General features: G+C 39.2%; 1 protein-coding gene and 2 long non-coding RNA genes across 3 annotated transcripts in view; 2 read left to right on the top strand and 1 right to left on the bottom strand.

The window, feature by feature from the left end:
• tiam2a (TIAM Rac1 associated GEF 2a) overlaps positions 1-18,396 on the bottom strand; it is a 128,313-nt gene extending 109,917 nt beyond the window's left edge. The window contains 3 exon segments of the mRNA XM_087291088.1: positions 2,648-3,752; positions 8,535-8,617; positions 18,004-18,396. Of these exon segments, the coding sequence (XP_087147214.1) occupies positions 2,648-3,745 (1,098 nt within the window). The 5' untranslated portion in view covers positions 3,746-3,752; positions 8,535-8,617; positions 18,004-18,396.
• Positions 1-24,971, top strand: part of LOC147840047 (uncharacterized) — a 543,896-nt gene that overhangs the window by 431,584 nt on the left and 87,341 nt on the right. The gene's annotated exons all lie outside the window — the stretch shown is intronic.
• On the top strand, positions 7,951-13,030 carry LOC147840048 (uncharacterized). The gene is made up of 2 exons (XR_015513975.1): positions 7,951-11,771; positions 12,080-13,030. It is a non-coding gene; the product is annotated as an uncharacterized LOC147840048 (long non-coding RNA).

The following is a 24,971-nucleotide window of genomic DNA, read 5'->3' as shown; positions in this document are numbered from 1 at the left end:
ATCTATCTATCTATCTATCTATCTATCTATCTATCTATCTATCTATCTATCTATCTATCTATCTATCTATCTATCTATCTATCTATCTATCTATCTATCTATCTATCATCTATCTATCTATCTATCTATCTATCTATCTGACGTTACTGGGACAATACAATTGGTTGGGACAGAATATTAATCACTATGCCTATTATTTGTTGTATTTTCATAGCAATTTAAACGCCCCCTTCAATATGTACAACAAGACAAGAAAAGCTAAGACTTTTTTCTTGTCCTTTAATGTTAAAACAGCCCTACTATGCATTGTGAGTTACTGAAATGCCCCCTCGCCAATTTGAGTTTGAGACTCCTGGTCCAGGACTTGTATCTTTTCAAAGACGTATTAATGCTTTGCTGGATGAAAAAGAAGACCCTACATCATAATAAATTATTTTGGTCTGACATCAGGCGTTTCAGCTTCATTGTCCAACCAAGTAACTAGGCAATATTTAATGCTAATATCACAGGAGCCATGATGAAAACTCTAAATAGATGATAGTAAATAGACTAATCAATTTTCTGCGTTGATAGTACAGGCATAGGCCAGTGGTTCTCAACCACCAGGCCGCAGACCAGAACCGGTCCGTGGGTCAATTGGTACCGCACAAGAAATCATTAATTATTTCTGTGTTATTTATGAAGTGAGTCTAAATTATCTTTTATTTAGAAAAATCTTTTATCTTAAAAAATGACCGTATTTTCTCGCTTACACCTCGGTCACTTGAGTGCCCAAATTTAACCCTCAAGCAGTAAAATGAGTACGAAATCAGACCAAATAAGGGTGAAAGATTTTGATGAGGAAGATGTACAAAATGTACAATGCACACCTGGAGCAACAAATACAGCTTACAAATCATAAAATACACAGGTAATGTGTTCTGGGCCCTGTACCATAAAGCCAGATTTGCTGGCTTGCCAGTAAAGTTTCAGCTTAGTTTGCACCAATTCTGGGTTTCCGGTACCATGTAGTTAGCTCAGCTAATTAATAATACCGTGGTAAAAAAAAGAGTGATTAAGGTGATTGTCTTCAGAAACATTTTTTGTTGTGCTGCTTTAAAGTCTCTTCACAGTCTAATAGTAATGATTAAAGTAAATGATCTAAATATATTTCTATTTATTTTTTTATTCTGGGTAAAGCATAAAAATAAAATATGTTCATCCAATTTAATAGAGTCGGACCGACATCTCTTATAATTCCGATAAGTAACTTAAACTGTCAGTCAACAAATGCAGATTTGGGCTTCTGCACATCTCTGGTCACGCATATCCGCCATTAGCGTGTGCATGTCTGCCGCGCGTGCATGTCTAGATGAGCGACACGTGCACGCAAGACTGTCAGTTGCGGCAAAATCAAATGCTCAATTGAAACTTTTTAAACTCCTAAATCAGTATTGGAGTTACTTTTGCACGCTGGAGGAAGGACGACACCATGGCTTAAGTATTTCTATTAGAGAGGTAATGTTCTGTTTTAAATATTAGTCACACAGAGCTGATGTACAGTTTATTGTGATATGAATGGGTTCTTTGGACAGACGTGTTATTCAGCCACTGAAATCTCCCGGTGGAAGCTAGATTTGACTATTTTAAGTTTCATAAGGGAGCTTTTACAGCATCGATGATGTAGATTTATAACGCTATTCAGTTTAACAACAAATTATCAGAAAATAACGCTATTCCGCCTAGCCTGTTTGCTGAGGTGAAGTTTATATTCACATTGGGTCATTTCTGAACAATGACAGCCTGTGATGCGCTCCCGATATTGTTTACCGCTACTCTGAATATTCAGTCTGAAATAGCCCCTGCTGAAAAATCAAGTTTAAACCAGCCTAGGCTGGTTTTAGAGAGGTTTTGGCCATTTCCAGGCTGGTTTCCAACCATTTCCAGCCTGGTCTTTGTTGGTCAGGCTGGAAAATGACCAGCCTGGTTTAAGCTGGATATAGCTGGTTTTGGCTGGACTTCCAACTTGGCTAGGCTGGTCAAGCTGGTTTTAGCTGGTCATCTCCCAGCCTGACTAGCTAAGACCAGGCTGGAAATAGCTGGAAACCAGCCTGGAAGTGGCTAAAACCCCCCTAAAACCAGCCTGGTCGCCTAGCTAAAACCAGCCAACCAGCCTAGGCTGGTTTAAGCTGGATTTTCAGCAGGGGCATGTAAGTGTGGCTTAGTAATAAGTGAAATTCCTGCACGTCGCCCGGCCAACCACAACTGGCGAATGAACTGGGTTGTCTGCTGTTGCAATAATATCCATCTCTGCTGTTGTGTCGCGGTGGGCGCGCTCGTGATTTCAAAAGGTGTGGCTTTGAAACACAGTCCCTCCCTGCCGTCCAAAGCTAATATGCTATCCGATTAGCATTTTGGCAGATCACCTACTGCACCTTTAAAGTTGAGCTGCCGTCATATTACAAGATTAGTGCAAACTAAACTGAAATTAAACTGGCCGGTCAGCTATTGCAGCTTCATGAGATAAACTCTGCAGGGTCCCCCAGAGCAGAGCTGAAGGGTTCAGGGCTCTGCCATAGTTTCTCCTACAGTTTCAACCAAGTTTTGTTGTTGGCTGTTTAGGGTTAGATTTAGATTTAATACAACCAACCTTCCAAAGCTTTCTTACCTGAAACTTCTTTTTCCTGGTCAAACTTCCGGTCCAGTCACTGATGCGTCTAAATCTGCTCCTAATCGACGCTTTCTTTCCATTATTTTCAGGAGAAGCTTTGGATTTCCGGCAAGGCAAGGTGAAGGAGGAATACTGCTGTTCCTCTGGGACCCCTTCTGAACTGAGTCCCTCCATCACGGACACAAAGGAGGATCTGTGGTGTGAACGGCTGCCATTTGAACACTGCAAATCCTTGACCGTGGGGAAGGTGGAAGCAATTCTGGGATCCCTGTAGAGGTCGGTTGTAGTAATGGCTGGCAACTGCTCATCAAAAAAGCCTGTGTTTGTAGAAACAGTTTGCCTTTGCTGGTCAGGAGATGCATTGTCTGAATCATTAAGTTCGACGCTGGCCCTCCAAGGCAAGTCGTACAAAGAGCCATCTGAGCTCAGAGAGCTACCTTTGCTGCTTTTCAAGCTGGACATTGCCTGTGCTGCTCCATTATGAGAATCCAATGAGGGTCCTGCAGCAGATAAACCACAAGTGGACTCCATGGTGGGGGAAAATTTGAGGAGCTGAACTGGTTCAGTGCAATTATTTAAAATAAGGGCACTATTGGGACTATTGTTAAATTCCACACGTACGCTACCATCTTTCTTTATGACAACCCTAGGGCTGCTCTGGTCTTCAATGTCCTCAAGTCTGAGACTTCTCTCAGGTGTCTTCATTGCATTAATAGCATAATTATTACATGTTTTTCTCCTTTCCTTGTGATTGCGATACAAGCAGTCCTTTTCCGAAGGCAACATCAAGCAGCCACCAGGCAACAGGTCCTCAGGAACTTCATCCCACTGACTACCACTCTTTAGTTTCTGGGTGATGAAGTCATACTGGCGGGATATAAACGCCCGGCTGCTCTTAGACGTGGAGGAAGTTTCACCTTCATTTCCGGATTTCAATCTAGAAAATCTTGAACCAGCATTCCAAAAGCCTAAAGGTGATAAAACGTCTTCTTTGCTGGAGTGGACGCTGAATGAACAGGGTTTCTCTCGGTCAGGGATAATAAAGCTATTGCTTCTAGTGCCCTGGATCCTATACTGACTCTCCGAGTTTCCCATCCCAGATCTAGATCAAGAGAAAGATTCTGTCAGTCACACACATTCTTTTTATTTCTGGTTCCACCTTTAGAAATAATTGTTAAATTGTCAAAATCGTTCATTATTTGTGACCCTGGACAAATCATAAGTGTTATTAAAACAGTGAGATGAATACATTATCAGAAATCTCAATAAATAAACTTTCCATTGACGGGTGGTTTGTTAGGTTAGGACAGAGGTACCCAAACTTGGACCAGGAAGGCCGGTGTCCTGCAAAGTCTATATCAGGGGTCCGTTCTTCGTACCTCGCTTAAATGATCTAAGATGATTTGGCAGATCCTGGATCTTTTAATCTTGATAACTGATCTCTCGCTAATTTGGTTCTTCAAACAAGTTCGCGAATCAGATTAGAATGTCTGAATAAACTGATCTGAGATCGCTGCGTGTGTTGTGAAGGACAGATCTATCGATCCTCGAAATCATGATCAGCAATGCAACGATTGGCTGACGGCACAGCAGCGTAATGACATCATCTGATTAATATTCAATTATCCATGTGAGCAAAATTACATCAAATTAGCAGTAAACGGTTTGTTAAATAAAACACGCAATAACCTTCCACATTTGTTGTGAGCTGCAGGCTTTCCACGTTCATGCGTCAAGAGTATTCATCATGTATTTCAATGCATATCAATAGTTCTACATTTTTTATCAGTGTAAAGAATAACTGGATGTTTTCTAAAGTATTTTGATACTGGTAAAGGCGTCTGCAACTTTTGTAAAGCATCAAATCACCAGCATATTAGCTGTCAAAACATGTTTATGACTGCATAAATGTATTCTTTCTTTTAAAAAAGTCACATACTGTGCATTTCTATTATACACAATTTGTTCTAAAGCGATCTAAATGGTTCATATCAATAAGTTTTCTCTTTGCACCACCAGGTGGCAGTCTTTGTACTTTCATTTCAGGGGTGCAGATTGCATAAGTTTTATTAATATGTATAACTTTATTTATTTTATTAATGACTATAACTTTATATATATATAGTTTAAAAAATATTTACCATTTTCCCAAGTGTATATAACTGCTACTGTAAGAAAATATCAGAATTGAAGAACGAAACGATCCTGGATCATGGATCAAATCCAGCTAACTGGGTAATCCACCTACGAAGAACGGACCCCAGGGCTCGAAATTAACTTTCTTACTTGGTAGCACCGGTGCTCCCAATCTGAAATATTTAGGAGCACCAGAAAAAATTTAGGAGCACCCACTAAAAATGATTGATATATTTGACAAGTTGTATATGAAGGGATTTATTGTATTTGAAAACAACATCAATTGGGACTAACAAAACCCAGAAACAACTATCTAACTAATGCTGTGATGACTTAATATTTGAGCAACAATTCCTAAATGAATGTTGAATAATTATAAAATATTAATGATGATGATGATGATGATGATGATGACAATAATACTAATAATGAATAATATTTATCATTATCATGCTGCCTTGAATGTGCTTTAATGTAAGTTATCTGCTATATAAAGTCCTGCTGTTACTTTATGAAAAATAAATTGATGGTTTGCATCAAACACAAATGAAGCATTGTAGTAAGAAATATTTATTTTCCACAATTGTTTTTATATGCATGTCAGTTTAATAAATAATATTTCTGCTACAACACAAACAAAATAATATAATAAATCATTCAAGTCAATGCTGAAAGCTGCAAAGCAGTCATCAGTAATTAAATAGAAAAATAATATACACCTCAAGAAAGTCTGGACAAAAGAAAGAAAGAAAAGTCTCATCATGTGGTTTTAATGCTCAGCCTCGATACGCGCTGAATTACATTTTTCTGTGTTTGCGGAAAAGCATGCGAGTCAGCCGGCCCAATATGAGGGGGGCAGAGTAGGATTCTCCCGATGACCACCGGCGCAATATTGTTCTTTGTTATAACCCGAATCAGTTTAAACTCAGTAAAGGCAAGCTTCTTTGGCGATGGTGTTTTAGCAGACATTTCAATTCAATTCAATTCAGCTTTATTTGTATAGCGCTTTTACAGTGTAGATTGTGTCAAAGCAGCTTCACATAAATGGTCATAGTAACTGGAACAGTGTAGTTCAGTTTTTAGTGTTTAAGTTCAGTTCAGTTTAGCTCAGTTCAGTGTGATTTAATCATTGCTGAGAGTTCAATCACTGAAGAGCAATTCATCGATGCGTAGCTCTACCAATCCTGAACCATGCGAGCCAGTGGCCACAGTGGAGAGGGAAAAAAAACTTCACCTGATAGGAGAGTGAAGAAAAAAAACCTTGAGAGAACCAGACTCAGTTCGGCACGACCATTTTAATTTCTCTGCTGGCCAAAAGTCTTGTGCAGAGCTGCAGTCACCGCGGTGGAGGCTGGAAGATGGCCTCAGCGAAGACTCGTCTGTCCCTGGAGCGTCGCTGGAATCTGGAATTTGCGCTGTTGCAGCCTGATCTCACGAGGAAATGTATGAAAATGCTATGAATTGCCGTGAGATTGTGTTGCCTAAACACACAGTGCATGCAATGCATCGAGAGCCAGTTTACTTTTCACTCTTCAGCCGTTTGCATTCCCCGCGGTCACAAAAGCTCCCTCCCTGTAGACTGACAGCAGGAAGTCTTGAGTGACTGACAGCTAATATGAACCAATATAGCGGCAGGGAAGACCGATTTTCCCACGTTTTTAGAAAAAAACCAAAACAGGTGGCACTACAACCATTATATGCAGTCGCACGAATGCTACCGATATAAATTATGAGGTCGCATAGCTTAAATTTCAGGCGCATATGCAACCAAAATGGTCACAATTTCGAGCCCTGTATATCCAACCCCAATCAGATACACCTGGGCTAACTAATCAAGCTCTTCTGCTGTGGTCACACTAGAGTTTGAGCATGCGAAATTCCGTTGTAAGGTGCTGCGAAAAGATGATTAGACATTAAAAAAAGCGAGTGATTGGCCCATGTTTTGAATTTCTGTCTAGAGAGGTCATGTTTGGATCTTCGATTGGTCTCACGCAATCATGTGATGCAATTTTGCAGGTCAGAGTTCACCAAGGTAGAACTTTCCAAAGCAGCGAAGAGCGCTAGAGCGGATACGTTTGCGGCCGGAAGTTAACGTGAATTATTTCTATTATTTATTAAATTTCTCATTTGTTGTATTTTATTACCGTCTACCCCCACCCCAACCCTAAACCCAACCATCACAGTAATGTAAAAACTGTAGTTGTACCCAGGGCCGGAGCAAGCTGAACTGCCGCTCTAGGCAGAGGACGATCACACCGCCCTCAACCCCAATGTGAAAACGAAAGTGACCGGTTATGAAAAGGAAGTGAGGTGTCACAGACCTCTTTTCCAGCGCTCTATGCGCGGATATAACTGATGCGCGGGTGCTGAGGGAGGGAGGGAGGTGTCGCGGACTGGCGGACACCGCCCTCTCTATTCTGCCGCCCTATGCGTGGATATAACTGAGGACGCGCAGGTGCTGAGGGAGGGAGGTGTCGCGGACACTGCGCTCTTTATTCTGCCGCCCTATGCGCGGATATAACTGAGGACGTGCAGGTGCTGAGGGAGGGAGGTGTCGCGGTCACTGCGCGCTTTATTCTGCCGCCCTATGCGCGGATATAACTGAGGACGTGCAAGTGCTGAGGGAGGGAGGTGTCGCGGATGCTGCGCGCTTTATTCTGCCGCCCTATGCGCGGATATAACTGAGGACGCGAGGGTGTCGCGGACCTCAATTCTGCCGCCCTATGCACGGATATAACGGAGGACACGCGGGTGCTGATGGAGGTGACGCTGACACCGCCCTCTCTATTCTATCGTCTATGCGCGATTATATCTGAGGACGCGGGTGGTGAGGGAGGTGTCGCGGACATTACTGAGGACGCAGGTGGTACTGGAGGTGTCGCAGATGCCGCCCTCTATACTGCCGCCCTAGGCGGCCACCTAGGTCGCCTCTATGGACGCGCTGGCCCTGGTTGTACCGAGTATTAGTTATGTTATCTATTAAATTACCCAATAAAATGTGTTTTTAACGCCTACCCCCACCCCAACCCTAAACCCAACTCTCACAGTACTGTAAAAATATTAATTATTGTTATACAGTGTCATAAAAAAATGCTGCTTTATTAATGTGCATATCGCACTTCCTGCCAGCCGCATATCTGATCTAGACTTCACCAGCGAACTGCGAAACTTGTCGCACGAGCTTGCTTTTCTGGTTTGATACATTCACGTTCGTATGAATGGAAGTCTATGGGGAGAAAAGTGCAGTGTGACCGCAGCTTTACTAGGCTTTCTTGAAACATCCGTGCAGGTGTGTCGAGGCAAGTTAGAGCTAAAATCAGCAGGACACCAGCCCTCCAGGACTGAGTTTGGACACCCCTGGGTTAGGACATATCTTGAAAATCAGAAATAAATCTAAATACTGAGAACTTTTCAATTGAACTCAAATTTACATGTCCAAATGAAGTGCTAAACAATGCACATTACTAACTAAAACTGTTTTGTTATATATTTAAAGTAACATTTTAACTTAATATCTACTGTAATTATTTCTGGCATGAAAGAAAAATCTTTTTCACCCATTAAATGGATACTTGGCTATATACAGGGTCACTTTTTAAAGACTGCTTTTATGGGGTACATGCTTTGAGATTATAACTAGTCTGGTTGTGAATTTAAAGAGTCACATGACTGAGACTTTCCAGTGAATTATACGGCACAACAATCCATGAGGCACACGGCAGTGATATATAATAATATACAAACTTACCAGTGTATTCAGGCCTCTTATGGCCTCGTTGTCTGCACAGCCATCATTCTCTCCCTCTTACAGTCCAGCTCTCTTGTGGTTTTCTGTGGGACAAAAAAAAATCACATTATGACATGCGTTGACTTTAAAAGGTTTAAATATATCACAGTACACCAAAAACTGAAAAGTTTTCATCATCTCAAGCAAATGACAGCTTTAGACTTCCTAAATCCAAACTTCCAGAAACACAACTGACATTCTCATATCCTCTATAGACTGTAAATATAAAAGCACCACTCGTCTCACAAACAAATTCTTCTTCATTCACTCTTTATTTTTCAATACACAAATTCCAGAAATGTTTTGGCCTGCACTCCTAAAACAAAAACAAAAAAGAGCTGGATACCAAACAGAGCTGTGGTCAGAACTTGCCCCTAGTACTATCCACAGGACTAAACCAACCCTACAACACATCTCTACAGTTCTTCCCCTGTCTGTTACACACAGTTATTCAGCAAACATTCTTTGTGGCTTCCAGTGTTTGGATCAAAACATAATTTTCATTAGTGAGTGAACTGTCCCTTTAAGAAAACAGTGTCCTCCAAATATCCGAGAACACTTGTATACAAGCCAAGAGTTGCTGTAACAGGTATTAAACAAAGTTAAATCCGCATTAACTTCAGGAGCAGGAGAGAGATAGAGAGAGATAGAATCAAGTAAGTCCCAGAGATCACTTTGAAAGTAACACTATTATTTTGCATCCAATATAGAAATACAAAAAATGCAAGCATACATAGAATATAGATAAATACAAAAGATACAAACAAAATTAAAGCTGCAAGCAGCGATGATAGGGACCTCGCACCCAGGCTCACCGCTGCCCAGTGGCCGCAGGATGACAGAGAAGAGCGAACAACAATAATTTAAGCTGATATACATAAAGAACCTGGGAAAATCACAGATTTATGCCAAACTTCCTCCTGTCAGCAGGTGGCGCTATAACTGTGACTTAAGATTGGCATGTAGATGTCTTCAGGAGAGGATTTTAATCAACCATGTGAATTTTCAGGCAGGTCAGACATTGTGTGGTTGAGTTATAATGCAAACTACCATCTGCCAGCAGGTGGCGCTATAACTGTGAATTAAGATTGGCATGTAGATGCCTTCAGTAATGGAATTTAATCAACCATGTGAAGTTTCAGGCAGATCAGACATTGTGTGGCTGAGTTATAAGCCAAACTACCTTCTGCCAGCAGGTGGCGCTATGACTGACTCAATATTGTTATGTAGATGTGTTCAGGAGAGGACTTTTATCGACCATGTGAAGTTTCAAGCTGATCCGACTTTGTGTGGTTGAGTTATAAGGACTTCCTGTTCCACGGCGAAGCGTTGAGGTTTGTCATGCTGCCACGGACACGCCCCTCTGTGAAAACTCTAGATCTTCACAATATATCATCGCTAGAGCTTTTCGATAACACCACCCTATTTTGGTGCTGATACAATAAAATTTGTGGGAGGAGTTTGTTACTCTGTAAACCATGTCATTTCCTGTGGCCAGCAGGTGGCGCTATAACCGTATCTGGATATCGGCATGTAAACGTGTTCAGGTCAGGACTCTTATCAAACGTGTGAATTTTGAGGCGGATCGGATAATGCATGCCTGAGTTATAACGACTTCCTGTTTTGTGGCGAATCATCAAAGTTTGCGAGGCCGCCACGGACACGCCCATCGACGAAAACTCTAATGCTTCGCAATTTAACATCGCCAAGGCCTTTAGATGACAAAACCTAATTTTGGTGTTGATCGGATAAAATCCCTAGGAGGAGGTCGTTAAAATACAACGCCTGGAAATGGCAAAAACGCCACTTTTTTGCCGCAGGAAGTTAAAAATATCCGACTTCCTGTTGGGTTTGAGATATGGCTCCAAGTGACTCTTTCGTATTTTTTGGCATGTTTGGGGTGTGTGGCAATTTTCGTGCATGTGCGTGATTCGTAGATCGGGGGCTCGTCAGTTTAATTTTTCTAGGTGGCGCTGTCGAGTCATTTTGCCACGCCCACTTCCGAAGCCCATAATAAACGTAAATTTTCGCCACCTCTGAGGCGTGTGCAAAGTTGTGTGAGTTTTCAGGCATGTTTAGCCCCTCAAAACCGCAATTCATTCCGCGGAAGAAGAAGAAGAAGAAGAAGAAGAAGAAGAAACGGAGCAATTCCAATAGGGCCTTGCACCGTTCGGTGCTCGGTCCCTAATAAACAGTGCTTCATGCTTGTCTAGTGAATTCAGTATTCAAGTACTGAATTAAAAGCAATCATAATTTATCTGACCTGAATGCTTTATGCTGTCTTAACTAGCCCCGGCAGCTAGCTCTCTGCAACTCTCACATGGTTGCCCACTAAAGCTAAGCAAGGCTGCGCCAGGTCAGTGCCTGGATGGGAGACCACAGGGGAAAGCTAGGTTGATGGCGGAAGTGGAGTTAGTGAGACCAGCAGGGGGTGCTCAATGCGGGTTGTAATGCCCCAGTATATTAATGGGGACTCGATACTGCTTGATGAGTGCTGTCTTTCAGATGAGATGTCTTTTAAAAACCCAGGAAAAAAAGAGTAGGGGTTTAACCAGCATCATGGCCTCCTAACCATCCTTCTCATAACTGACTTCATCACTCAATCAGCTGGTGTGGTGTGGGGTCTGGCGCAATACGGCTGCCGTCAGGTCATTCACGTGCTGCACACTGGTGATAGATGAGGAGACCCCCCCCCCAAAAAAATTTGTAAAATAAATGTAAGGAATTATTATTTTTATCGATGAGGTAAGATTCAAACGCTAAGCAATTTGGCTGTCTGCACCAAATGCGATGTTACATTACAGAAACATTTAAATACCAGCCACTGCGCTCCTGGTATTGTAATGATTTTTTTTTTAAATGCATCGAGATGATGAGCAGTGTTATAATCACCAGCAATCTAGATGGATCGAATGGATTGCTGGAGAACTGCACACACGCCATGTTAATAAACTACAACTCCCAGCATGTACCTCGCACACACCAGTTCCTGAATCCCACTGATTACACACACAGGTGGAAGATCATTATGAACTGATTTCATGGAATATAAACACAGCACACACACACCCACATGTCATAGCTGAGACTTGTAAACTGTTTAGTGAGCATTACAACACATTTGTCCTTGCTTTGCCATGTTTGACCTTTGCTTTGTTTCTTTGTTTATGTTGTTTGCTGCCTGTACCGAGCATTCCTGTTTATTGAAAATGCGGAAGTGCGCCTGTTTTCGCGATTGTCTTAGAACTTCCGATTCAGTTGCCTATGGGAGAAATGACTAGGAATAATAAACGGCAGAAAACGGTCAAACTACTTGGTCTAGAAACAAATGTTTGCATGGCTATAAAGACCAAGTAGAATAATGTAATAAGAAAATATCAAATTGCAACATCAAACAGCGAAACGAGCAGTTTTTAACATCAAAAAATGAATGGAAGTGAATGAGACCGGAAGTCTCAAGCCAAAAAGATTCAAATGGCAGCGCCCGCTTGTCGGCGTAGAATAAGGTCAATTGACCACGCTTTGGATTACATCTGTTTGTTCCTGTTTAGACCTTTGCTTTGCCAGATGATACTCTTAATAAACTGCCATTGGATCCTCAACTCAGTTGTCCAGGATCTCACCATGGCAAGCTGGCCCGTCTACTCCATTTGTGACCAAAACCGGAGGTCCTCCAGCTTGGAGACGTTTAACATGGCTTAATTACTTTTACACTTTACAAAATTAATTCCTAAATCAGACCTTACAAGCTCCGTTGCTTGGTCAACTATGATCCCAACTTGAAATATGTCTTTGATGGAAATTTGACGGAAAACATCATTAAAAATCTTCGCTTCTCATTGTAACTGCTTGTCCTTGTGGCAAAAGATTTTCCCCTTTTGGTCAAATCAACAAGTCCCATTTGTACAGCACTGTATACGATGTCGAGTATGGGAGGACTTTAAGAAAAATCCACTCCGCTACAAGAAGAGCTGTCTAAAGCTTGCCAAACACTATGTGGATAAAGCAGAGGATTGCAGGATTATTGTTTGGTGGTTTTATGAATACTTGATGTAGAAAATATTCGCCTCATGGTCATGGGGTGCTTCCATTATCAATACAACATCTCAGTTAAAATGAATGCACATCATAAGGACTTTTTGGAAACAATGCCATCTTAAGGCTGATTTATACTTCTGCGTCAAACACCGGCGTATGCTACGGCGCTGACGCATAGCCCTTTGCCGTGGCCGTCGCCGTCACTGACGTGCACCTCTCAAAAAATGTAACTATACGTCGCAACAACGCTTAGCGCAAGCTCTGTGATTGGTCGGCTTGGTAGCGCTGACGAGCCGGGCGGGACCGAGAGCCGCGTGAATGGTGCGAGCCTGATGGAGCGATTGTTTACAAGTGTGGAGTCCCGTGAAGGAGCTCCGGATGGAAAGTTTTGTTTTGTGTTTACCTCATAGTTAAAGTTGTTGCACGTCCGCCAGCTCCTGCCCAAAATGAGCGAGTTTGAGCCACTTGTACATCCCGGAAGTGTTCAGAAAAAGCAAAAAAGCAGCGAAGAAACTCGACACAGAGGAATATTTACACCTCACTGCCAACTAGCGTTTCGGAAGTGTTAATGCAGACCGACAGAGACAGCGCAGAAGTATAAATGCACAGCCACGCACGTCGCCGGTCACTTGACGCAGAAGTATAAATCAGGCTTAATGATCATATAATCTAATGGATCAGTGGTCTCAAACTCAATTCCTGGAGGGCCACAGCTCTGCAGATTTGATCTCCAACCACCTCCAAATCACACCTGACAATAGTCTAGATAGATCAGTTGTGTTTGGTTAGGGTTGTACCAAAACTGTGCAAAGGCGTGGCCCTCCAGGAATTGAGTTTGAGACCTTTGCTACAGATGGACACTCTCCTTAGTGTCTGAAGTCCACTCCAGCACGTCCCAAAGACTTTCAATGGGGTTAAGGTCTATTGGTGTTTCAAGCAGGAACATGTTTTATAGTTTGACGAGTCTTGGCATTATCATCCACATGATAAGTCTTCCTTTTTAAGAAACGTTCTGCACACTGCATTAGATAGGTACACAAGTATTAAAGTACCAAATTACTATACAAAACATATACATAAACATCTGCAATGCTTAAAATGAACTGGAATTCTAACTCCAAGACAGCCTGTGAAATGAAAACTGAAGTCTTCTTGAGGCTTACTGGAAGAAAGCTTAAATCGAAGGCCTAAATCGAAGGTCAGAATTAGTCGGACATCTGTCTTTACCAAATCTCCCCTCTTTGACCTCTAGATTCACTACTTAGCATCACTGCCAATTAGAGAAGAATCCTGCTGCAAAACAGAACAAGGAGGAATATGCTGATGGAATTTACACAGAGAATAAAAAGGGCATAAGTTTGATAAACCTGTTGCAGTAAGGCAATTACCTGTTTTAATGCAATTCTTATTGTAATTTTTCACATAAATAAAAAAATGTATGTCTGAGCCAATTCAACTAAAAGAAATGTGCACTGACTTATCTTCAAACATATCAGAGCCTTTGTTTTTCTCAAGATGGACACCAAAGGTTTTTTGGTGACATTTATGTAAAAAAAAAATACTTAAATGTCCTGACTATGACCTAATCCTGGCTTTTCTCTAATCCCCTTGTGTGAATCCAATTGTTTAAATTGTTGCTTTAACAATTGGCTAGTTAAAGCTAACAGAAACTAAGCAGCTCTAATCAATAATAATTTCAGTGACTGAATGTGTACGATCTATTATTCATTCATTTTCTCGTCGGCTTAGTGCCTTTATTAATCCGGGGTCGCCACAGCGGAATGAACCGGCAACTTATCCAGCAAGTTTTTACGCAGCGGATGCCCTTCCAGCCGCAACTCATCTCTGGAAAACATCCACAAACAAACTCACACACACTCATACACTACGGACAATTTAGCCTACCCAATTCACCTGTACCACATGTCTTTGGACTGTGGGGGAAACTTGAGCACCCGGAAGAAACCCACGCGAAGGCAGGGAGAACTTGCAAACTCCACACAGAAACGCCAACTGAGCCGAGGTTCGAACCAGCGACCTTCTTGCTGTGAGGCGACAGCACTACCTACTGCGCCACTGCCTCGCCCTACGATCTATTAAAGTTCTTTTATTAGTCAGAAATATGTGTGCCAAAACAAATCCTGTTGGAAAACCACACAAAAGTTTTTCTACTCTAAAGCAGCCTCCAACACAGTCACTCTCAAGTTGTGTACAATATTTCTCTATCACATAAAGATAAGCGGGTCCTGCTGTTACATAAGAGAATGCTTTATTATTAGACCTGCAGCCCCCAGATCACTTTCTCCCTCATCATATTACCATCCCCGTGACTTGACAGCAGCAGCTGAGAACAGTGTTTGGATTCAGAGAGCATTTCATATTTGTCCTTAGCAGGACACGGCAGAGCACTTGGTATATTCATTCTGTTGGTGTAAAACAGGCAAACACATACCAAAGTTCTCAACTCTACACTCTTTTGGAAAGATCAGGCAACGGCTCGTAGAACCATTCACTACTTCATCATTACTTCAAACTTTAAAAAAAATATCTGTTAATAAACCGTTTCCAAATATTAAAGTGCTTATTTACAGTTGTGATTTGCATTATGGGATGTTGATCTCAGCTTTGTCGACTTTTGATGTTGAAAATTCAGCTCTACAGTTGAACAAAGTGACTTTTATTGACAATTTAGTAGTTTAACATAATAATATATACAACAGTTCTGTCTGGTTCTCGAATCTAATTGGCTGATAGCCATGTGATATTCTGCAATATCAGTACTCGTACAGCTTCTTCACCCTTCTGTACTACTCCGCCAACATAGAGTGACAGCAGATCAATAAACTCACTGCAGTTTGTCAAATATTGGACAACATAATGTACTTTTGAGGTTTTTTAGGCAATAGTGTAGTTGTTTAGATTGCAACTCCGCAGTAATACTAGGAAATCTCTGTAGACTGATGGCATTTCAAGCCGTTCAGCCTTATAATCTTAAAATGTGAGCAAAATCACCTGTTTTGTCATCCCTTTACCCTTAATTATTTAAATACTAGCTCTTAAGTGAGGTTGGTGAATTAGCAATCGTTTCTGCTCTTCTGATGTCAGCTGCAGATGTGAATGAATGGCAAAACAAAGTAGTTCCTCATACAAAAGGATTTTAGACTCTCCGTGCTTCTTTTTCTTTTCTTTTTTTTTTGCACATAATTACGCTTTTGAATTGTTGTATAAACGCAATATCACACGAGTAGCAGTGATATCGTCTCCTCCCACCAGTGCCGATATACAGCAATATCGCACTGCTACTTATGTGATATTGCACATATGTTTAAGACATAATATGAAGAGAAAGATTTGATTCATTTTCCTTCAGCTTAGTCCCTTATTTATCAGGGGTCACCACAGCGGAATGAACCACCAACTATTTTGACATATGTTTTACGCAGCGGATGTCCTTCCAGTCACAACCCAGTACTGGGAACTAACATAAAACAAAACCGAAAAAAGAAACGCCTTTTGTAGCGTAATATCTAACACCAACTCAGACAATATATCACTTTAAACTATTAAAAATGTTAAGAAAATTTACTTTTTCAAACTTATTAAGCTTAAAAGTTGCTGGTAGAAAGATTAAGGTCTCATAATGCTATTCAAAAGCGTAAATAAACGGGAAATAAAATTTAAAAACATGAAAACTGCCAATTTTTTACACTTTTATCCGCTTTAGGCCCAAGCAGTTATTTTACATGTACTTTTTATTTCTCTTTGCTAATTGTTTTTTTTTTCTTGGAACCTAATTAGAATAAAACCTAAGTATCATCTTTTGATATGATGTCCTCTTAGAGGAAAATGATGTCTATATATGTGGACTCGTGGTCTGAATTTACATAAAACACAATAAAGTCACCTTTGTGTAAAAGAATGAAAAACTCTTTATTTCTGCCTTGAACACAGCAGTTTTTTTTCTGACTGTTTTTAATGCATTAATAACACATACACACATATATTTCAAACATGTTTTGACTCAGTAAAAAACATTTTTTTACTGTCCATTTTGTACAGTTAAAATAGTGTTTGGGAAAGGCATGGGATGATTACCGTTTTCAAGGTATACCGCGGTTTGGAAAAGTCAGGGTTTTAAAACCGTCAAATATTTCTTCAGTACCGTTCCTAAGGTATGTGTAAGATTATTTACCTTTTTTTTGCTTTTTTTTAATAACAACATTATATCCAGCAGAAAAGACGCTGTTTTAAATTATGATAAAATCTGTTTTTGAAACAAATGAAGACAGCAGAAGTCAATGATTCATTTAGCCTGACACATTTGCTGCTCCAAAATATTATAAATGTTTCTCAAAATAAAATGTATTGTGTTTAAAAGGGAAAAAAGTTGTTGTTTTTTAACCAGACATTTAAAAAGAATATATTTTAGAGCAGTAATCACAATACCGCGAAACCGTGATATTTGAATCCAAGGTTATCATAGCGTCAGAATCTTATACACTGACAAAATTATTCAGAGATGATTCCTTGGATTTACTCAATTTTTTTTATGTTAAGTGGTTGTAAACAATTTATTTGTGTTGAATTTAAACTAACAAATTAAGTTGAACATTATTAAACTTAATTTGTTTGTTTAGGTTCAACACAAATAAATTTTTTGCAACAGTTCTGCATGCAACACTTTTTTCAACCCATGTTTGGGACAATTCATATGCTGCAAAACAGTTGATGACACTGTATGTCTGTGACAAAATTTAAGACATAAGAGCTAAAATGTGCTGTCCACGTACTGTAAGTGGCCACTAAGCCCTAGAAGGTTAAATCTGATTCATTTGCTCATGTCGATTAAGCTATAAAAAGATGCAATAAATGAAAGACTGAATTAAGGATAGGTGTTTAAAGGGGATTACGATCGGATAAAAGTAGAACTAATGCCACCCTCTCTAAATGTTTCATGCAATTAAACAAGAAAACAAGCTCAAAGTGTCTTATAACAACTGATCCGAAGATCAAACTAAAAATCATGTGAAGGAAAAGTGTTCAGTTTGAGATCATGACCCAAACAAGCAAGAGCTCAAATCAATCTGATTTCATTTATTCAGATTTTTGCATACAAAAGTCACCAAAACGCTTTCATTAAACTAATTTTACTGGCACTCTTTAGATAGTTTAATCTGAGCGACACATGATTCAAGTTAACCCAAGTCTGAGTCTTTACTTTAAAGCAAATGACGTTTCAATGAAAAGTATTGAATATTCAGACAGAACTAAGATAAAAGTTATGGAACAGCTCAAGTCAGTCACTAAGCCTACACCTGCTACATGCTTTCAGCTGGAGTCAACGGGGTAAAAAAATAAAATAAAAACACAGACAAAAGCATCTTTCCCTTACCTTTGAGGAAAAGCTTTCATCTATGATGCTTTGAAAGGCAAGACAAAATCGGTCTGCCTGATCTCAAGCTCCCACAGAAAGACACGTACTTGAACCAAGACGAAATGACTCACAAAAGCACACGCGCACACGTGGAAACTCCCTCCCAGTCTGCGAGTGACTCCTGCTCTGGACGCCACTGATTTGGCGTGAGAGGAAAAACTGATGTCTGGTGCTACAAACAAGCCAGTGTTTCTAGTCGTTGTTGTTTTTTTTAAGCCGGTTAGTGCTCCTTATGTTCAGCTGAAGTTACCAAGCTGTGGTCAAAGCTGAACCCCCAGCTATTTCCCATGGAGGTTTAGCACTCACCAGAATGTGCTATCTGACCCTGCGTAACACCATCACCCCCACACTGAAAGCGCAGGGCAGGAGGAAGGGCAGTAGGAGAAAATAAGCAGGGGGGGGAAAGGAGGAGGAGGAGTTAAGGCTGAATTCCTTTTTAAATTCTGTGATGAACCACAAACTCCTCAAAAAAAAAAAACCTTATGCATTTGTGACATTCCTCGTTCCTGCTTATAACATCCCTCAATTTCAATCTGCTTCCAGAAAATGTACGGTTTAAGTCAGAATTATTAGCCCCTGGTTTAATTTTTTCCTCATTTTCTGTTTAACGGAGAGTAGATTTTCTCAACACATTTCTAATCATAATAGTTTTAATATGCAGATCTTTCCATTCAGATACTATACATTCAGAGGCTATACAAAAACAAAACATGTAGCTTACAGAGAGAAACCAAAGTAGTCCAATTGTAAGGCACTTTTAGTTCTCAAAACGTTCTGGGAGTATTTTCTGATGGTTAATCTGAAAGGTTTTCTTTATGTAAACAGAACGTTCGGTCTAGGGTCGTAAACCCTTTCAGATTCTCTTTAACTTCTCTTTTTAATAAAATACCTCCATATAGCAATCACATTTGACTTTTATTCTCCCGACATCACTAATTGAATTGTTGCTATCAATTATTTTCACTCGTTAAATGTCTTCACATAGGCCTAATTGCCTATTCTTAATATCAACAATTAAAATGGTAATTTTTAATATCAATAATTTGAATGTTACTAAAGTTAATTTATGATATTATGAATGCAATTGTTACTAAGATAGCCATTTTAATCTCATAAAAATATTCTTATCAGAAATGGATTTAAGATGTAAATAACTTGTGTAACATGTTGAAGTACATTTTGTGATATCAAGAATTTCCATTTTAAATATCAATGTAATTCTTGATATCAGTCATTTAAATTCTTACTAGCAGTAATTAAATTGTTGTTATAGACATAAGCATAGACACTTTGTCATGATGACAGTAAATAACATTTGACTTGATATTTTTCAAGACACTTCTACACAGCTTAAAGTGACATTTAAATGCTTAACTAGGTTAATTTGGTTAATTAGGCAGGTTAGGGTAATTAGGCAAGTTATTGTATAACGATGGTTTGTTCTGTAGGCTATCGAAAAAATATACAGCAAAAATGGGCTAATAATTTTGCCTCTAAAATGGTGTTTAAAAATTAAAAACTGCTTTTAATCTAGCTGAAATAAAACAAACAAGAATTCCTCCAGAAGAAAAAATATAATCAGACATACTGTGAAAAGTTCCTTACTCTGTTAAACATCATTTGGGAAATATTTAAGAAAGTAAACATCAAAGGGGGGCTAATAATTCTGACTTCAGCAGACATTAAACTGACTATAAGACACTTTGCAAACTACATGTACACTAACCTTAACATTCTACTTATAATTTAATGAGAATTAGTTGGTATGTAGATGCAATGTAACTGAAATTCAACAAAAGGGCCATTAAGATAAAGCGCGACCAATTATTTTAACATTACATTTCAAGTCTAAGATACAGAGGTATTGGAATGGAAATTTGGAAGTTCTTTCTGAGACGTTAAAGTTGCAATTACGACCGGATCCAATGTTTTTAATTCTGGGATTCTCTGAACAAACACATTGGTTGTCAAATACACAACATAAATTGCTCTCATACTCTTGATCTACTGCTAAGAAGCTACTGCTACCGCTTCGGGAAAAAAAGCTATCCCCTTCATGTAAACAGTGGCTTGGAGAAATCACCTCTATGGTACATTTGGAGCGAATTAGATATTATTTGAAAACAAAAGATTTGCATGCTATTGAAGAAGTCACAGGCACAGAAGATATTTGGTATATAATACTTCAATTTTGAAGTCTGAACTCTGAACTTTCGTTGTACACACTAAATATGATTGACATTCATAGTGAAGCAAAACTAAATTTTGCATCCTTTTATCTGTTACCTTAAAAAAAAAATCTGTAATGTTTTAATATGCTATGTCATCATACTCTGTTGTTCAACCAGGACTTTGTAAACAAGTTGGCTTTTTTATTTATATTATTCATTCATTCATTTTCTTGTTAATCTGGTAACCAGAAATGGACCCAAGATGTCTATTTCCTTGTTCATATTTAATAAATGTCTCTGTCTGATAGATTTGTCTATGCCTTGCGCAATGTAGGGGTAAATGTGCAGACATTTTTCCTGCGGTCAGAACTATCCATCTTGATATTGCCAAAACATCAACAAAATGTTACTACTGTTCTCTGTTATTAATTAATTATGATAAATCGTGCCAGTTAAGGAGATAATGCAATACTTCACAATGAATGTCAATCATATTTAGTGTGTACAACGAAAGTTGAAATACTTCAAAATTGTGTAAAAATTGAAGTATTATATACCAAATATCTTCTTCTGTGACTGTGACTTCTTCAATAGCATGCAATGAAATATAGTATGTGTGTGTGTGTGAGTGTGTGTGTGTGTGTGTTTGAATTTGGAGCAGTTACATAAGCACTGCAGGTAAAATTACGATGTTATGTTGTTGGCTGCTGCTATATGCTCAGGTCAAATTTTATTTAACCTATGTCTATTTCACGAATAAATAAATAAATGAATGATATAAATAAATAAATAAATAAATAAATAAATAAATAAATAAATAAATAAATAAATAAAGACAAAAGTAGCCTAAGATTTATTTACTGACACCAAATCTGACAATACACATGGTCGTGGTTTTCTTTTGGCCAGAACGCACTTAATTACCCCTTAAATGTTATCAGTTCTTCTTGTTTATTTTATAGATAACTACAAAAAAAACATAAAAATGAAAATACTAATTATACCAAACAGAAACCACTTCAAAAATAAGATTTTAAATAAAAATATAGCCTAGGCTAAGTGTTTAAAAATAGTTCTGACTCACTCTTGAGAAGAACTGCACAATTTAAAGCTGCAATTGACAAAATAGCATTCGATAAAGTGTGATATTATACAGCATGTTCATTTATGTATAATCTGAGTGAAGAGTCGATTTCGGAGTCAACTCCAAAACCAGGAGTCGAGAATCAGAGTCAACTCCACAAAGCTTGAAACTAAACACTCTTAATGCAAATAAACTACTTTGCTTGCTTGCTGCTAATAAGATACCAGAATCTCCTTTTTTTGATCATCCTTGAATAAATCTTAAGAGAAGCCTCTATGAAAGTTTGTAGATCATGTTTTCAGCCATTTTACACGGCCACTGGTGATTAGCTCAACAATTAAAAGGGCACAATGTGTGAAGAGGATCATCAGGACAATGAGAGAGCTTCCATTGTGAATGCTTAAAGGGGTTGGGGACTTTGAAACGGGGATGTCTTTGTGTGGATTAGGGACATGAGGTCATGCATATTCAAAGGCATGATCCTGCTAATTACACTCAGGACAATGCAATTCAGCCTTTGCCGGGATGTATGCAAAGCTAATTAACAGCATCTGCTGGCACATTCAAAAGTGTGTTTGCTAAGAGAGAAAAAAACTCAACTGTATAGAAGTGTACAAGATTGATTTCACTTCCATGGGGATTCAACTTTAGTTAACAAACACAAGCGCCACAGACCTTCAGAATATGAAAAAAGTCTACACTCTGTACTCCTAAGGCCCGGGACACACCAAGCTGATGCCAAACAACAAGCGCCAACAAAATCAACAGTGTTGTCAGCTGGTCCCATCTGAGCAGGGTCTGTCTGCGGACTGCAAGACAGGGGTGTAACTTGTAGTAACTTGAAGTTTTGGAGACCCACATGTCAAAACTGTCAGCAAGATCACGCTGCACCCATTACTTATTAACGTCTATACCTAGTCCACACATAAAACCCCACCTTTACAGTTAATATTGTCTACACCTACCCTAACTCTAAACCCAACCATCACAGTTATTAATGTCTACACCTACACCAACCTTAAACACAACCATCACAGTTATTAATGTCTACACCTACTCCAACCTTAAACCCAACCATCACAATTATTAATGTCTACACCTACTCCAACCTTAAACCCAACCATCACAGTTATTAATGTCTACACCTACTCCAACATTAAACCCAACCATCACAGTTATTAATGTCTACACCTACTCCAACCTTAAACCCAACCATCACAGTTATTAATGTCTACACCTACTCCAACCTTAAACCCAACCATCACAGTTATTAATGTCTAAACCTACTCCAACCTTAAACCCAACCATCAGTTATTAATGTCTACACCTACTCCAACCTTTAACCCAACCATCACAGTTATTAATGTCTACACCTACTCCAACCTTTAACCCAACCATCACAGTTATTAATGTCTACACCTACTCCAACCTTTAACCCAACCATCACAGTTATTAATGTCTACACCTACTCCAACCTTTAACCCAACCATCACAGTTATTAATGTCTACACCTACTCCAACCTTAAACACAACCATCACAGTTATTAACGTCTACACCTACTCCAACCTTAAACCCAACCATCACAGTTATTAATGTCTACACCTACTCCAACCTTTAACCCAACCATCACAGTTATTAACGTCTACACCTACTCCAACCTTTAACCCAACCATCACAGTTATTAATGTCTACACCTACTCCAACCTTTAACCCAACCATCACAGTTATTAATGTCTACACCTACTCCAACCTTTAACCCAACCATCACAGTTATTAACGTCTACACCTACTCCAACCTTTAACCCAACCATCACAGTTATTAACGTCTACACCTACTCCAACCTTTAACCCAACCATCACAGTTATTAATGTCTACACCTACTCCAACCTTAAACCCAACCATCACAGTTATTAATGTCTACACCTACTCCAACCTTTAACCCAACCATCACAGTTATTAATGTCTACACCTACTCCAACCTTTAACCCAACCATCACAGTTATTAATGTCTACACCTACTCCAACCTTTAACCCAACCATCACAGTTATTAATGTCTACACCTACTCCAACCTTTAACCCAACCATCACAGTTATTAATGTCTACACCTACTCCAACCTTAAACCCAACCATCACAGTTATTAATGTCTACACCTACTCCAACCTTTAACCCAACCATCACAGTTATTAATGTCTACACCTAATCCAACCTTAAACCCAACCATCACAGTTATTAACGTCTACACCTACTCCAACCTTAAACCCAACCATCACAGTTATTAATGTCTAAACCTACTCCAACCTTAAACCCAACCATCACAGTTATTAACGTCTAAACCTACTCCAACCTTAAACCCAACCATCACAGTTATTAATGTCTACACCTACTCCAACCTTAAACCCAACCATCACAGTTATTAACGTCTAAACCTACTCTAACCTTAAACACAACTATCACAGTTATTAATGTCTACACCTACTCTAACCTTAAACCCAACCATCACAGTTATTAACATCTACACCTACTCCAACCTTAAACACAACCATCACAGATATTAATGTCTACACCTACTCCAACCTTAAACACAACCATCACAGTTATTAACATCTACACCTACTCCAACCTTAAACACAACCATCACAGTTATTAATGTCTACACCTAATCCAACCTTAAACCCAACCATCACAGTTATTAATGTCTAAACCTACTCCAACCTTAAACCCAACCATCACAGTTATTAATGTCTAAACCTACTCCAACCTTAAACCCAACCATCACAGTTATTAACGTCTAAACCTACTCCAACCTTAAACCCAACCATCACAGTTATTAATGTCTACACCTACTCCAACCTTAAACCCAACCATCACAGTTATTAACGTCTAAACCTACTCTAACCTTAAACACAACTATCACAGTTATTAACGTCTACACCTACTCTAACCTTAAACCCAACCATCACAGTTATTAACATCTACACCTACTCCAACCTTAAACACAACCATCACAGATATTAATGTCTACACCTACTCCAACCTTAAACACAACCATCACAGTTATTAACATCTACACCTACTCCAACCTTAAACACAACCATCACAGATATTAATGTCTACACCTACTCCAACCTTAAACCCAACCATCACAGTTATTAACATCTACACCTACTCCAACCTTAAACCCAACCATCACAGTTATTAATGTCTACACCTACTCCAATCTTAAACCCAACCATCACAGTTATTAATGTCTACACCTACTCCAACCTTTAACCCAACCATCACAGTTATTAATGTCTACACCTACTCCAACCTTTAACCCAACCATCACAGTTATTAATGTCTACACCTAATCCAACCTTAAACCCAACCATCACAGTTATTAACGTCTAAACCTACTCCAACCTTAAACCCAACCATCACAGTTATTAATGTCTACACCTACTCCAACCTTTAACCCAACCATCACAGTTATTAATGTCTACACCTACTCCAACCTTAAACCCAACCATCACAGTTATTAATGTCTACACCTACTCCAACCTTTAACCCAACCATCACAGTTATTAATGTCTACACCTACTCCAACCTTTAACCCAACCATCACAGTTATTAATGTCTACACCTACTCCAACCTTTAACCCAACCATCACAGTTATTACTGTATAC

Source organism: Danio rerio, chromosome 17 (genome assembly GCF_052040795.2).
Source record: "Danio rerio strain M-AB ecotype USA chromosome 17, GRCz13ab, whole genome shotgun sequence".
Lineage (NCBI taxonomy): Eukaryota > Metazoa > Chordata > Actinopteri > Cypriniformes > Danionidae > Danio > Danio rerio.
This window is presented reverse-complemented; position numbering and strand designations above follow the sequence as displayed.